The sequence below is a fragment of the Hemitrygon akajei genome, chromosome 9 (genome assembly GCF_048418815.1).
Source record: "Hemitrygon akajei chromosome 9, sHemAka1.3, whole genome shotgun sequence".
NCBI classification, from domain to species: Eukaryota; Metazoa; Chordata; class Chondrichthyes; order Myliobatiformes; family Dasyatidae; genus Hemitrygon; species Hemitrygon akajei.
Window position 1 is genome coordinate 150,770,839 of NC_133132.1, and position 15,865 is coordinate 150,786,703.

The 15,865-nt window shown below is 40.9% G+C and overlaps 1 protein-coding gene across 1 annotated transcript in view; it reads right to left on the bottom strand.

Moving 5' to 3' along the window:
* LOC140733648 (ectonucleotide pyrophosphatase/phosphodiesterase family member 3-like) overlaps nucleotides 1-15,865 on the bottom strand; it is a 114,429-nt gene that overhangs the window by 34,209 nt on the left and 64,355 nt on the right. The window contains exons 9-16 of the mRNA XM_073057262.1: nucleotides 14,620-14,685; nucleotides 13,493-13,565; nucleotides 9,557-9,665; nucleotides 8,104-8,235; nucleotides 3,236-3,267; nucleotides 2,996-3,123; nucleotides 1,324-1,390; nucleotides 886-973 (exon numbers count right to left, since the gene is read on the bottom strand). Coding sequence (XP_072913363.1) covers nucleotides 886-973; nucleotides 1,324-1,390; nucleotides 2,996-3,123; nucleotides 3,236-3,267; nucleotides 8,104-8,235; nucleotides 9,557-9,665; nucleotides 13,493-13,565; nucleotides 14,620-14,685 — 695 coding nt within the window. The remainder of the gene's footprint in view (nucleotides 1-885; nucleotides 974-1,323; nucleotides 1,391-2,995; nucleotides 3,124-3,235; nucleotides 3,268-8,103; nucleotides 8,236-9,556; nucleotides 9,666-13,492; nucleotides 13,566-14,619; nucleotides 14,686-15,865) is intronic.

Below are 15,865 nucleotides of genomic sequence, written 5' to 3' on the forward strand. Positions count from 1 at the left end.
AACCTTTGAAAGCAGCAATATCAATGTGAGGGTATGAACGTATATTAAATATTAATTACATAAATAATATTAATAACTGCAATTTATTGAATGCTTTCATGACATCAAGCAAAGGAATCTACTTAGTATGAGAGTGCTCTTCTATCAAATAAAATACATAATCCATCTATCTATCATCATCATGTACCGTGTCGTATGATGTGGGTGTTCAGGTTGTTAAAATGACCATGATTCTTCGTGGCAAACTTTTTCAAAGTGATTTGCCATTGCCTTCTTCTGGGCAGTGTCTTTACAAGACGGGTGACTCCAGCCACTGTCAATACCCTTCAGAGGTTGTCTGCCTGGCGTCAGTGGTCGCATAGCCAGGGCTTTTGATACGCCCCAGCTGCTCGTACGACCATCCACCACCCACTCACATGGCTTCACCTGACTCTGAACGGGGTGGGGGGGAGGGGGGTAGGCTAAGCAGGTGCTACACCTTGCCCAAGGGTGACCTGCAGTCTAGCGGAGCGAAGGAGCGCCTTACTCCTACTTTGGTAGAGATGTACCTCCTACCCGCCACTCAACATTCAACATAATTTTTGACACTATTTTTTAAAGCTATACCAGCAACTTGACAAAAACAGCTACAAATAACTTCTCAGTTATCACATGTAATGGTAAAGTTTCTTTTTACATCAGAAAAATATTCATTTCAACCACTGCTTCAAATTCAGCCTGCATTATGGGCATATTATGAGCATATTTTTAAAGCGTACATACTGCAGTGACCTATAACAATCCATTTCAACACTTTCATTAGTACTCTTTGTAGCATTAAAACCTTTGATACCAAAGTAAGTCTCAAAATCCTTCAAATCTGAGCAATAATAATCATGCTCTTACCGCACATCAGATTGTACACTTCAATATTTGAAAAGGGTTGAACTTCGGTCCTGGCCTTAAATCCAGGTCCATGGCCAATAAAAATGGTCTGCCATTGCCAAAAGAAACAAAACAGAACTATTCTTAACTCTTGAAGAAATGAAGCACATTTAATGCAATACATAGACATTTATCTCCTTTGATGCACTCAGCAATTCAGGAACAACTTCTTCCCCTTTGCCATACGATTCCTAAATGGAGATTGAACCCATGAATACTACCTCACTGTTTTATATTTTTTTTTTGCATTATTGTTAATCTCTTAATACAATATGTACTTACTGCAATTGATTTTTTTCAATATTATCATGTGTTACATTGAACTGTTGCTGCTAACAGATTTCATGTAATAAACCTGATTCTGATAAGACAAATGCTCACGTAACGGAGGCACCTCACCTGCATACTCTTGTACTGGTTATCAGAACCATGGAATCCACCTGTGCAATATTTAAATGGAGGTTTCCTGAGAAAGGGCAGCAAAATGAGGGAAATATTAGCTTAAATGCAGAATGCCACATTATAAAACGGTACATTTGTTTTATGTAGTAGTTGACAAAGAAATTTTTTTTAAGCCCAAAGGTGAGTGGGATAAAATTTTCAAACAAAAACATTACAAAATGAAATGAAGATGCAGGGTTCTGGGCAATTTGGATAAAAGTGACAGACTCTGAACTTAAAAAGCAAACACGAGGAAATCTGCAGATGCTGGAAATTCAAGCAACACACACAAAATGCTGGTGGAACTCAGCAGGCCAGGCAGCATCTATAGGGAGAAGCACCGTCGACATTTCCGGCCAAGACCCTTCGTCAAGATCTTAACTACATTAGTTTCTTATTTGAAATAAATGACATCAGCTGAACTCCATGTACATCCTTCCCTGATATGGTGGATGTTTAGAAAGGCATAATTCCATTTACCGTAGATTCCGGACTACAGAGCGCACCTGATTAAAAGCCGCTGGCTCTAATTTTAGAAATAAAATCAATTTTTTAATTGTAAAGGCCACACCGGATTTTAGGCCGCACCGCTACTTTTAAATATACATACGTATCGGTAACACAAATTACGTTGCATATACTTTTTTACTGAACAGCACGAACAACATTCCAATATCTCCTAGCGACTGGTAAAAATATATATACTGCGAGCCTTTAACTTAAAAGCAGCGTTTTCGCTCGGGTCTGACGCGCTTGCGTAACGCGATCGGGTCTAATCGGGTCTGACGCGCTTGCGTAACGCGATTGGGTCTAATCGGGTCTGACGCGCTCGGGTCTTGCTTTTCTTCGAGTATTTTCCATGTTGATGAGGGTGAGTACAAATGACTGATTTACAATAATTTAATTGTGAAAGTGCGCTTGATTTATCGTACAATTTCATTGGACCTCTGTGAACTACTCATCAATTTTATTGGTCTACTGTTACGAGGCAAAATGTTTACGAGGCGGCATGAAAAAAAAACATGTATTAGCCGCTTCGGATTAAAGGCCGCAGAGTTCAAAGCTGTTCAAAATGTGGGAAAAAAGTAGCGGCTTATAATCCGGAATCTACGGTAGTTATTTCCAGGATTACTGATAAAAGGAGAGTAAAGGGAGTTTTCCCTCAAAAACAAATTATTTCATCAGCAAGTTTCCCCTAGATGTAATTACACTAATAAGCCAATAAGGAACACATACCAATTACTGATATTTTTGTTAAGAGGATTTGACTGAGTTATAATTCAATCATGCAGACAGTGATTACTGTGGCAGCTGCCAACTTTAAAGTTTATACAAATACTTCCTGCATACTTGTGAACCTATTATAATTCTTCTGTATATAATTATCTATTTCTAAGAAATTTAAGTTTAAATAAACTTGTAACATGAATGTTAAAAATGCTAAAAACACTCAGTGGGTCAGCTAATGTTTGTGGAGGGAATTGTTGCAAAATATCAGCGATAGTTCAATGCCTGTCATTTTGGACCACTTATTCTCAACAGATACTGAGATCAGTTGAGATCTTGCAACAAATTTTTTGGCTATTTCACATTTCCAACAGCTGCTATCATAGCCTTTAGTTTAACTTACAGACCAGCCTGCCACTGGGGGTCCATATACAAGTTCACGTCTTCGATCCTTCTGCTGCTGGCATAGTGGAAACGCTTTGGCAAGTGATGCTTTAGGTAGGGTATGAAGTGCTGATCTGTTGACCTGCACTAACATGACAAAGATATCACACATTAGCTCTTCCCCAATCCTGTTACTTGAGAACTTAATGCTTTTTACAAAATCCGTCTTACACATTGGAACATTGAGAAATCCACTTACAGTAAGCTTTCTCACGACACCTTCTGAATCAACTGAAATAGAAACCACATTAAAATTAGTCACAGAAGGGAAACATTGATTTTTTTTTAAATAGACCAATTTCTCTGCTCTTGATTCTTTCAGCTTCCCCTCCAAAAAGATAGATTACAGTTCGAGAGGAATTTTTAAAACTTAGCTTAGGTGCAAAAGAGCCTCCAAAGTGAAAACAATGGGGACCTTGGATGAAATGTTATTCACCCTGTATTTAGACCAAAATGGCATTTTAGCAAGATTTGCCATCTGTACCAGGAACAGTTGCCCAGAGCATTAAGCAGTTGGTTCCAATTTATTTTGTTTGACAGCATTCATTAAGGACCATTTTGGTAGCTAATGTTTGACATGACACTTTGTCTAGACAAGGACCAGTTGACCAGCAGTAAATTATCCAAAGCTTCATATATTACATGTCAATGCTACTGACGCAGCAGATAAATTCCAAGACAAACAGCCTAGAGATCTGGGCTAACAGTTCAAATTCCATCATAAATATTGTAAGTGGCACCACTTTAAAAAGTCTGAATTTACAATTGTAAAGGGCCTGGTATAATTGCCCCTGGAACACTATGTACAGAGTTGGCCTTCCTACTTAAAAATCCTTATTCAAGTGCGACAGGGTTTTTCTCCTACCTGAGATTTCATCATCTCAGAATAAGCAATGGGGGAAAAGCTTCCAGAAGGAGGCAGACCTTTAAAATTTTCTAGCATGGAGTGTTGTGGAGGGACAGTCATTGATTATTCAAGCAGACAACGATAGATGTTTGGATACTGAGAAAGCCTGGCAAATGAGGATAGCGCTGGTGCTGGCAAGGCACTGGACATTATCTACGTGGACTTAGACATTTGCTAAGGTCCCTCATTGTATATTGATTCAGAAGATTAAGGTGCAGGGGATCTAGGGTGAATTGTAAGTTTAGGTATAAAACTTGTTTGCTGATAGAAGATACAGCAGTGATGGAAAACTGATATTCTGGCTGGGAGTCCGCGACCAGTGGTACTGGATTCTGCAAGGATTGGTGCTGGGTCCTCTGTGGATAGATATGTAGATACTTTATTGATACCAAAGGAAATTATAGTGTCGCAGTAGCATTACAAGTGCACAGATAAATATTCTTTATTCTTTCTACTTCTATTCTATTAAGTTACCACAAACAATCTAACAGGAGAGGTCATCACCTCCCTGGCTATATAGAGCCTAATAGCCGAGGGTAAGAATAACCTCATATAGTGCTCTTTGGAGCAGCGCAGTTGTCTTAGTCTATTACTAAAAGTGCTCCTCTGTTCAGCCAAGGTGGCATGCAGAGGGTGAGAAAGATTGTCCAGAATTGTTTATAATGTATAGTATTGACTTGGATAAAAACGTAGCTGGTTGGATCAGCAATCTTAAAGAAGACAGGAAGTCCGTTGAAGAGGTGGACTATAAAGATCTATCAGAAGTACAACAGGATACAGATCAGTTATAGAAACGGGCAGAAAAGTGGCAAATGGAGTTTAATCTGGGTATCTCTGAGGTGTTGCACTTCGGGAAGTCAAATGAACGGAGAAAGAGAACAGTTAATGGTAGGAAACTTAATAGTATTGAAGCACAGAGAGATTTGGGGTCCAGGCCATAGTTCACTGAAAATGGCTACACACGTGGATAAGGTGGCAGAGAAGGCTTGCCATCATTTGTGGGGTTGCTGACTATAAGAGAAATGAAATCACATTGAAGCTGTACAAGACTTCATTCAGACCACACTTGGAGCCTCATATACAGTTCCAGGCATTATAAAGTCAAGGCGAAAGTCAAAGTAAAGCTATAATCAAAGAATGCACACCTTGGGATTCATTGTCTTGCAGACATTCACAGTAGAACAAAGAAATACATTAGAACTGATGAATAACTACACACAAAGACTGATAAACAACCAATGTGCAAAAGAAAGCAAACTGTGCAAATAATAATAATAATACGTAAATAAATAATACTGAGAACATGAGTTGTAGACTCCTCGAGAGTGAATCCATAGTCTGTGGAATCAGTTCCTAGTTGAGCTGAGTGAAGTTATCCATGCTGGTACAGGAGCCTGATGGCCGAAGATAACTGTTCAGGAAGGTGGTGGTGTAGGACGTAAGGCTCCTGTAACCTCCTTCCCAAGGGCAGCAGCGAGAAGGAAGTATGGCCTGGACGGTGGAGGTCCTGGACGATGCATGCTGCTTTCTTGTGGCAGTGTTCCTTGTAGATGTGCTCAGTAGTGGGAGTGGTTTGCCTGTTATAAATCAAACTATATCCACCACTTCTGTAGGCTTTTCCTTAGTTGGGCATTGGTTTTTCCATACCATGATGGATGTGGACTCTGGAAAGGGTGCAAAAAAGATCAACCAGGACACTGCCTGGATTACAAAGTATGAGCTCTAAGGGCAGACAGGGCAAAATTGGGTTCTTCTCCTGACAGCATCAGAGAATTAAAGGCTAAAAATCTCACGTTAGAGATTTTTTAAATTATGATAGAGAGGTAGGATAGAAAAGGTTCTGTTGTGTATTTAATATTTCAGTAATATTTGAGTAATACTGTAAGTATGTTGTTGTGTAATCCCTCTTTGTTTAAACATTACGGGTTATAAGTAAAAATAAGTGAATGGCATACGTTATCACATCACTACCTGGAACCTGTGTGTCTTGCTCTAAGTAAACATGAAGTTAGACTTGCATTTCCGATTGCTTTGTTTTCCTTTCAATTAATTTCATGTTTTGGAGTTGCAAAGTCTAACAGTTTCAGGTTCTAAATTTCAAACACACAGAAAACAAGAGTTTAGTGGTGATGTGAGCAGCCACTTTTTTTTTTAAAAAGAGAGAGTGGTAGGGGCTCCGAATGGTCAACAGTGGACGCAGGCAGTTTGCTGGAGCTTGAGAGCCTTTAGATCAACACATGAAGGGGGATGGAGGGATATGGATGTTACACAGGAAGAGGACTTTTAGTATAAATTGGCAACAAGATCAGCACAACAAAATTGGAGGAATGGACTGTCGGTGCTGCACTGTTTCTGTGAAATCCCTGTGAAATGATACCGAGGTAACTTACTTACTTGTCCTTATTGAACAGTCTAACAGTCACAAGGGGCGTACTGGCCTCCTGCTGCTTCTACTATATGTTCTTATGCAAGATAGGTTGGGCAACCCTCATCCTAAATGCTTGGGGCTGGAATAGTTTCAGATTTTGGAATATTTGCATCTATATAATGAGATACCTTGGGGATGGACCCAAGTCTAAACACAATCAATTTACATAACACCCTGAAGGTATTTCAATATAATATTTTTAATAATAGTGCATGAAACAATAATGTATACATTGAACCATTGGAAAGGTGAGCTGAGAATACATACACAACGCTGGAAGAACTCAGCAGGTCAGGCAGCATCTGTGAGAAAAGAGTAGCCAACGTTTCAGGCCAAGACCCTTCATCAGGAATCAGGAAAGGTGAGCTATAACTACCTCTTCCACCCAGGTGGACAGTCAGCGGATATTTGGCATCACCGTCATTCCCGACTCCGAATTTACCTGTTACTGGTAAGCTGTCTTTGTCGTACACTTGTTCATCGCACATGTGGACTGATACAACCGTTCAGCATGTTAGATTTTCATCAATAATGATCTTGGCAAACTCATCAATGAATTTCTCTGCTGCTTCGTGATCAACAAACACTTTATCACCACAAATACTTAAAAATTTAATGCTCTGCCTTTTCTTAAATTTCTGCAACCAGCCTGCTGAATATTCACAATTACCTTCAATTTTCAGATTGTTGTGACAGATTTTTGTTTGTTTCATGATCAGCATACAATTAAGCGGTATATGTTCACTCTGATGCTGATGAATCCACTCTTTTAATACACGATCAAGGTCTTCATTTTGCACTTTAGCAGCGTTTTTCTATTTTTCATTAACTTCTTTCAGCACAGATCTTGTAACAGTTCGTCCTTTTGTTTCCAACACCATACTTCCCTGTCCGAGCTTCACCTTTACACCTGTCAAGTTTTTCCAACAACTTGATTTTCTGTGTTGTAGATAAGCATCAATGATAAGCATCTTTTTTGTTTCACTATTACCCAAAGGGGTAATCACAGATCTTTTTGACATTTTCAACAATATCTTCACAGCACAGAGCAGAGAATAAGCACAAAACACATGGTAATCATTGCACATCTACAAAGGTCTGGCTATGATGATTGCTGATAACAAACTAGCCCCAACAGGGCCCCACTCAGCAAACGTGACGTCACTTCTCAGAACTGTCTGTGATGCGCAGAGACCTGGGAACTTCCCAGCATCTTGAGGAATTTTCCATTTGTGGCATCACGTCAGCGCTCAAAAATTCAGTTTCAGAGGTTTTGGATTTTCGGTTAAGAGGTACTCAACCTATATTTTGAAGACCTCACCCAGACAATGGATCAGTGTTCTACACTCTGCAAAATATTAAACTGACTGTGAACAGAGCTAATATTTGTTATTAACTCTGGTTTATAACCTTTAACAATCAGCAACGCTCCAGCATTAACAGACAAGTAATTAAGTGGACTTTTACCGGTCTCTGTTCACTCACCGTTGAACTCAGACTCCAATCTATCACCTGCAACAGATTTGTTCTGAAAGAGTCTTTGTGTTTATATATAAACTGCAGGAAGGCTCACTCCCTGCAGTTTCATAACAATACAAAAAAGCAGGGCCATTGCCTCCCCACATCTCCTCCTCAGACTGTTGGACAACCGATAAAGCTTTACAAAACAGAAACACCGTTCTTATTCATCTGTACACATTTAAAAGATCACAACCTTGTTTTGATTACTTACATTTGAAATAATCCTCAGGAACAGATTCACTCCTTATCCGAGGTGCTGGGCCAGACCTTATATAAATGTCATCTACATTGTCCAAGTAATTCTCCATATATGCAACTTTTGAACAATTGACTTCTTCCATTCCTAAAATGATATTAAGTTAGCAAACAACAGTGAATATAAATCATGAGCAGAAATGCTGGAGTATTTGCAGAGTAGCTGGGTATATAAACTCTGCAGATTTATGACGTTTTACTCACATTGCACTCTCTCTCTCCATAATCAACACACCACCCCCTTCCCCAGATTTTAGCTGATGGACAGAATATTTCCAGAATTTTCTGTCTTAACTCACATTTTCACCATGTTCAACAGTACAAAGGTAACATTTCCCCAAGAACTTTAACCCGACAATAAATATGCAATTGGACAAGTTGTAGCCTAATTTTCTCCACTAAGAGCTCTCTGAAGATGGAACCATTCTTCAAACAGCTATCAGAGTACTGGAAAGGGCAGTGATTGGTTATAGATGGAAAGCTACCAGGAAGGAAAGGATTTTAATGGAAAAAAGAATGGAGATGTCAATTATTTAACTGTCAGAAATACATCAGAGGGTCTGGTTGTTTAAGAAATGATTGCTTTAAAATCGACAGGAGCCAACAGATCAGGTTTGAGACTCTCTGCAGGTTACAGCACGCTGGTGGTTTAGGGGCTGGGAGGGAAGTGTGGATGTGTCGAAGAGGGGAGATTGCATGAAGACAGCATTTCAATCTATGTCCTGACGAAGGGTCTCAGCCTGAAATGTCGACTGTACTTCTCCCTATAGATGCTGCCTGGCCTGCTGCGTTCCACCAGCATTTTGGGTGTGTTGCTTGAATTTCCAGCATCTGCAGATTTCCTCGTGTTAACATTTCAATCTGTCTCAATCGAGGACTCGCTGACAGAGAAACACATCTAGAGAAAGATTTCGCTCTAGGCAAGACCCATGAAGAGAAACTTGAGTGAGATTTAGTGGCCAAGGCACAAAACTTGTGGACTTTGAATTAGGAGCTTGGCAAGTTGTGAGAAGATCCAGTACAGGGGATTTTTAAACATGAGATTCTACAGCTGCTGCAAGTCTTAAACCACAGACATAAAATGCTGGAGGAACAGAGCAAATTGGGCAGCATTTTTGGAGCTGAATGAAAGGTTGGAAGGTTGGAGCTGAGACCCTTCCTCAGGACTGGAAAGGAAGTGGGTGGAAGTGAAAATAAGAAGGTGGGGGGACAGGAAGGAGTGCAAGCTGGCCAGTGACAGGCGAGACCAAGTGAGCAAGAAGCTGGATGGGTAGGGGAGTGGAGATGAAGAAAGAGGGGATAGGTAGAAGAGGTAACAGGCTAAAGAAGCAGGAATCAAATAAGAAAGGACAGTGGAACATGGAAGGAACGATTTTTAAAACTCTGTGTTTATCACCCTGGACTCCTACCATGGTCAGATATCATAATAAGGTTGACACACTGCAGCAGGTTTCTTTGTTTCAGCCCATCCATCAGCATTCCCACCATTGCATCCACTCTCTCCAGTGCATCTGCCACCTGTATATCAAGAGCAGAGGGGGAAAAGTATGCAATAAATAACAAAGCCACAACTGTTTGTTATTCACATAGATAATTTTTTTTTACTTATCCAATCTCTGCTGCAAATCCTGGAAGACCTTTATTTCAGGCAACAATATCTGGTACCACATTATCAAGGTGTCAGGAATGATCAAGGCTAATATTTTGGGAAATGGTAGCTGCATCTGGTCGTGCAGCACTTCAAGAAGGCCTCAGTGACATGGGCTTGTGTTACAGAACAGTGAGCCTAACATCATGCACTTACCGTTGCAGAAAAAGTTTGTGAACCCTTTGCCATTACCTGGTTTTCTGCATCGATTACTCATAAAACGTGGCCTGATCTTCATCTAAGTCACAATAATAGACAAACACAATCAGCCTAAACTAGTGACACACAAACAATTGTACATTTCATGTCTTTATTAAATACATTGTTAAATCATTCACAGTCCAGGGTGGAAAAAATGTGAACGCTTGTATATTTAATAACTGGTAGAACCTCCTTCAGCAGCAATAACCACCATCAAACGTTTCCTGTAGCTGCTGATCAGACTTGCACAACTTCAAGGAGGTATTTTGACCATTCCTCCATACAAACTGTTTCAGTTTACCAATATTTCTGGGATACCTTACACGAGCAGCCCTCTTCAGGTCATGCCACAGCATCTCAGTTGGGTTAAGCTCTGGACTCTGACTTGGCCATTCCAAAACACAAATATTCTTCTTTTTAAAGTATTCTATTGTTGATTTGCTCTTGCGTTTCATCTCATTGTCTTGGTGCATCATTCAGCTTCTATTAAGCTTCAGGTGACAGACAGACCACTACACTGACATTCTCCCGTAAAATGTCTTGATACAATTTCGAAGTCATTGTTCCATTCGGTGCTCCCGGTGCGGCCTCCTCTACATCGGCAAGACTCGACATAGATTGGGGGACCACTTCATCGAGCACCTACACTCTGTCCGTCACAACAGACAGGATCTCCCGGTTGCCACTCACTTCAACTCTCCCTCTCATTCCCATTCAGATATGTCCATACCTGGCCTCCTCTACTGCCATGATGAGGCCAAACTCAGGTTGGAGGAGCAACACCTCATCTACCGTCTGGGTAGCCTCCAGCCCCTTGGTATGAACATTGAATTCTCCAATTTCCAGTAATTCCCTCCCCCTCCCCCTATCCCAGGTCCCTCTCTGCCTCTCTCCCCTTTCCACTTTCTGCTTCTTTATCTCTACAGTTCTTTCATGCTTATCCCCTCCCCCTCCCCCCTTATCTTTCCTCTGATTGGTTTTCCACCTGGCACCTCTAGGCCCTACCCCCTCCCCTATCTCTATTACTGGGCTTCAGCCCTCTCTTTCCCCCCATTCCTGATGAAGGGTCTCGGCCCGAAACATTGGCTACTCTTTTCTCACGGATGCTGCCTGACCTGCCGAGTTCTTCCAGCGTTGTGTACGTATTCTTTGATCCACAGCATCTGCAGTTGTATTTTTGTGTTTCCCTCAGAAACGGTAAGCTGTCCAGGCCCTGAGGCAGCAAAGCAGCCACAAACCATCATGCTCCTTCCACCATGCTTCACAGTTGGGATGAGGTTTTGGTGTTAGTCTGCAGTGACCTTTTTTCTTCCAAACATAGCAGTGTGCATTTCTACCAACAAGCTCAACTTTTGTCTCATCTGTCCACAGAACATTGTGGAGCATCCAGGTAGTCTTTTGCAATCTTGAGACATGCAGCGATGTTTTTTTTGGGAGAACAAGCAGTTTCCTTCACGGTGTCCATCCGTGAACACCATTCTTGTTCAGTGTTTTTCTCATAGTGGACACATGAACAGAAACTAGCAAGTTCTAGAGATTTTGGGGTCCTTTTTCACCTCCTGCAACATTACACATTGTTCTCTTGGTGTGATCTTTGGTGGATGCCCACTCCTAGGGACAGTAGCAACAGTACTGAATTTCTTCCATTTGTAGATACAGGTTTCCCCTGCTATCCAAAGGTAGAGTGTTCCTATGAAACTGTTTGTAATCCGAAATGTCGTAAAGCGAAGAAGCAATTACCATTAATTTATATGGGAAAATTTTTTGAGCGTTCCCAGACCCAAAAAATAACCTACCAAATCAAACCAAATAACACATAAAACCTAAAATAACACTGTCCACTGCTTGATGTGGATCACCTTTACAGGTGTCTCGGACAGCCTCTCCAATGAAAACACAGTCTCTGGAGGCACATATGTAGTAACAGGCGTCTCAGGTAAAGGGAGTCGACTCAGCACATCGGCGTTTGCATTATCCCCACCCGCTCTGTCCACTATAGTATACAGGTAGGCTGACAATGTGAGAGCCCAACGCTGTATCCTGGCTGAGGCTAGCGGTGGGATACATCTGGTCTCACTAAAATATACTATGTATATATTTTTTAATTTATAGCAACTTAGCGCTACTGCTGCTGCAAAACAACAAACTTCATGTCATACGAGTTGGTGATGATAAATCTGTTTCAATACTTTGGAGATAATTTTCAACTTCACCACCTGAGTGATAAAACTATCCCACGTCATCGAGATCCTTATTTATATTTCCACAGGCAGCCTTTTCATCACCAGAAGCCAGTCAGCTAACCCTCACAGCAGATGCAAGAATCCCCATTGGCCACTATTCCCCTTCCCAGCACAGAAGGAACAGTACACTTCCCCTTGTTATGCTACTGTGCTCTGGTCAGAATAATCTGCAACTTTAGCTCCAGGTGCAAATCTTTTATAGCTGCAGATCTGGTCCACAAGCCCTCTGCTATGTTGGATTAAAAAAAACCATTGGTATAATCTAACAGTGGTAAAATAGAGCTTAGAGCTAAGCTGGAGTGGGGGTGGAAGGTTAACCGTGATAGACAGTTTTTGAAAATCTCTGATATTTGTAGACATTTCGAAACTATTAAAATGGTAACTTAAAAGAGTGAATAAATGTCATGAATAAACACTATGGGTCAATAAAACGCTTAAAGAATTTAAAACATGCATTCCCCAAGCTGAGACTATTCACTGAAATTTCCGGTGTCTCCAGTCTTACAGCAGTTTCAAATGTGGGGGTGGGGGCATTGCCCTGAACTTTGGTGTTGGACTCCAAGTGAATTCATGCAGCACGGCAGTGTGCCATACGATGCTGTTCAGTCACTTTGTAGGTCTAAGACTGACTTGTGTGGTAATAATTTTAAGGCAGTGGTTTTGAAAAGCTGGCATGTTCCGACATTAATTTGATGACCCTCTCTGAATGCTGCTAATAGGTCAGAAGGGTTGTACAAACTCTGCCCATTCTGTTGATCGACTTCTGTTCACGAAACCAGCTCTCTGTGCATAAATCATGAAAACATTTTCAAAATAATTAGGTAAACTTAACTGGGTGTAACATGCACTAGTAGTTGTTTAATCTTTTACACCAGTTTGGTTAATTTCAGGTGAATTGTCATGGCAACTAATCAAATATTTATGGAAATACAGTAACTCCCTGCTAAGTAATACTGGTGTACACCTGTGTGTTTGAACATGATGTCACTGTAACAGGGCCCAGGTCTGCCTTACCTGACAGGTAACAAATACAGTTCTGAGTAGGGTGCAACCATCATCCCAAGGGCAACACAACAAATGCTGCCTCACCACATTAGCCTGAGTAACGTAGCACAAACTTTATACAGGATTTCCCTGTAAAGCTAATGTTAACATTGGCTATAGAGAATCCTTATTTTGATTCAATAGAAGTACACAAATATAATTTATACAAGTACAACAGCTACGCAAACTGATAACTGAAGGTTACTTACTCTCTTGCTGTTAGGTCCACCTTTATGTCCTGAACTATCAGGTTCCTCCAAATAGATTGCATAAAAATCAGGCCTGAAACAACAACAACAACAACAAATTCATTTGAACAGCAAACACGAGGAAATCTGCAGATGCTGGAAATTCAAACAACACACACAAAATGCTGGTGGAACGCAGCAGGCCAGGCAGCATCTATAGGGAGAAGCGCTGTCGATGTCACGGGCCGAGACCCTTCGTCAGGACTAACTGAAAGGAAAGATAGTAAGAGATTTGAAAGTAGTGGAGGGAGGGGGAAATGCGAAATGACAGGAGAAGACCGGAGGGGGTGGGATGAAGCTAAGAGCTGGAAAGGTGATTGATGAAAGTGATACAGAGCTGGAGAAGGGAAAGGATCATGGGGCGGGAGGCCTCAGGAGGAAAGAAAGGGGGGGCGGGAGAGCACCAGAAGGAGATGGAGAACAGGCAGAGTGATGGGCAGAGAGAGAGGAAAAAAAACAACTAAATATTTCAGGGATGGGGTAAGAAGGGGAGGAGGGGCATTAACAGAAGTTAGAGAAGTCAATGTTCATGCCATCAGGTTGGAGGCTACCCAGCCGGTATATAAGGTGTTGTTCCTCCAACCTGAGTGTGGCTTCATCTTGACAGTAGAGGAGGCCATGGATAGACATATCAGAATGGTATGTCAAAATCCATTTGAAAGGCACTTCTTCACTGTTCATTTGGCCACTTTCATAGTCGATCTAGATCTGGTTGCAATCATAGGTAACCACCTTCACTGCCAGATTTTGATATCATCTTTAAGTTTCATCTTATATTTCAGAATTACAGTTAAGTTTAAAGTCATTCTGACTGAATCAGTAAATATTACTTAAATGTAAAACTGCATACTACATTCATATTTGCAAGCAACTTGGAAGAAATATTTGTGACTTCTTAGCCCAGTTCAACAGAAGAATGAGGATACAATGCTTACTCATCTCTCTTGAATTGTAACAGCCACATGCCTTCATTAAACTTGTCTCAGTTCATCCATCATTCTACATACATAATTTTAAAAACAATAATTGATTCAGTTAACAGAAATGGAAGTGGCTTGGTAAATACATTTATAAATACAAATGATTACCTTTCTTCCTTTGGTAAATCCAGCCACTTAAGGATTGTGAAAACTCTTTCTTCAAATTGAATATGGCTTAAAAATAAAATATCACATTTGAAAATTTGTTTTTTCACCATGCTTAAATAAATGAAAAAGGCTATTTTTATGTAGTTCAAATTTAAGTGAGATGCCTTATATTTTTATAAAATTCTCCACTTTCAAGTTCAAGTTATGCAGCTTCACGTCCCTGGTTGGAAGCATCTGAGAGGATCTACCCTGGGCCCAATACATTGATGCCATCACAAAGGCAGCACACCACAACATTAATTCATTAAGAGTCTGAGGAGATTTGGTATGTCACCAGAGATTTAGCAATGTCTACAGATGTACGGTGGAGAGAGCATTCGAAGTGGCTGCATCACAGCCTGGTGTGGAGGCTGCAGATGGGTGTAGACACAACCAGCTCCATCATGGGCACAACACTCCCCAACAGTGAAAATGTCTTCAAGAGACAATGCCTCAAGAAGATGACAACAATCGTTAAAGACACCCCCCACCATCTTGGAATTGCCCCTCTTCTTACTACTAACATCAGAGAGGAAGTACAGGAGCCTGAAGACTCACACTCAATGATTCAGCAAGAATCATCCCCTCCCCCATCAGATTTCTGAACGGTCCACAAACACATGAACACAACCTTGTTATTTTTTTAATACTATATATATTTTTTTTTAAATTTATAGCAACTTAGCACTACTGCTGCTGCAAAACAGCAAACTTCATGTCATACAAGTTGGTGATGATAAATCCGATTCAATACTTTGGAGATTGTGGTGAACTAGATATACCTGTCTGACTGCTCCTGTGGCTCCTCCCACAGACCCTGCTGACTGCTCCTGTGGCTCCTCCCACAGACCCCTGTATAAAGGCGACTGTGGGCTGCTGCTCTCCCTCATTTTCCCCAGGATGTAGTGCTGTTTATTCTTCCAGTCAATAAAAGCCGATATCTCGCTTCCTAAGTCTCAGCGTGAGTTATTGATGGTGCATCAGAGATCATTTTCAACTTCACCACCTGAGTGATAAAACTATCCCATGTCATCGAGATCCTTATTTATATTTCCACAGACAGCCTTTTCATCACCAGAAGCAAGTCAGCTAACTCTCACAGCAGACGCAGGAATCCCCATTGGCCACTATTCCCCTTCCCAGCACAGAAGAAATAGTATACTTCCCCTTGTCATGTTACTGTGCTCCGGTCAGAATAATTTGCAAT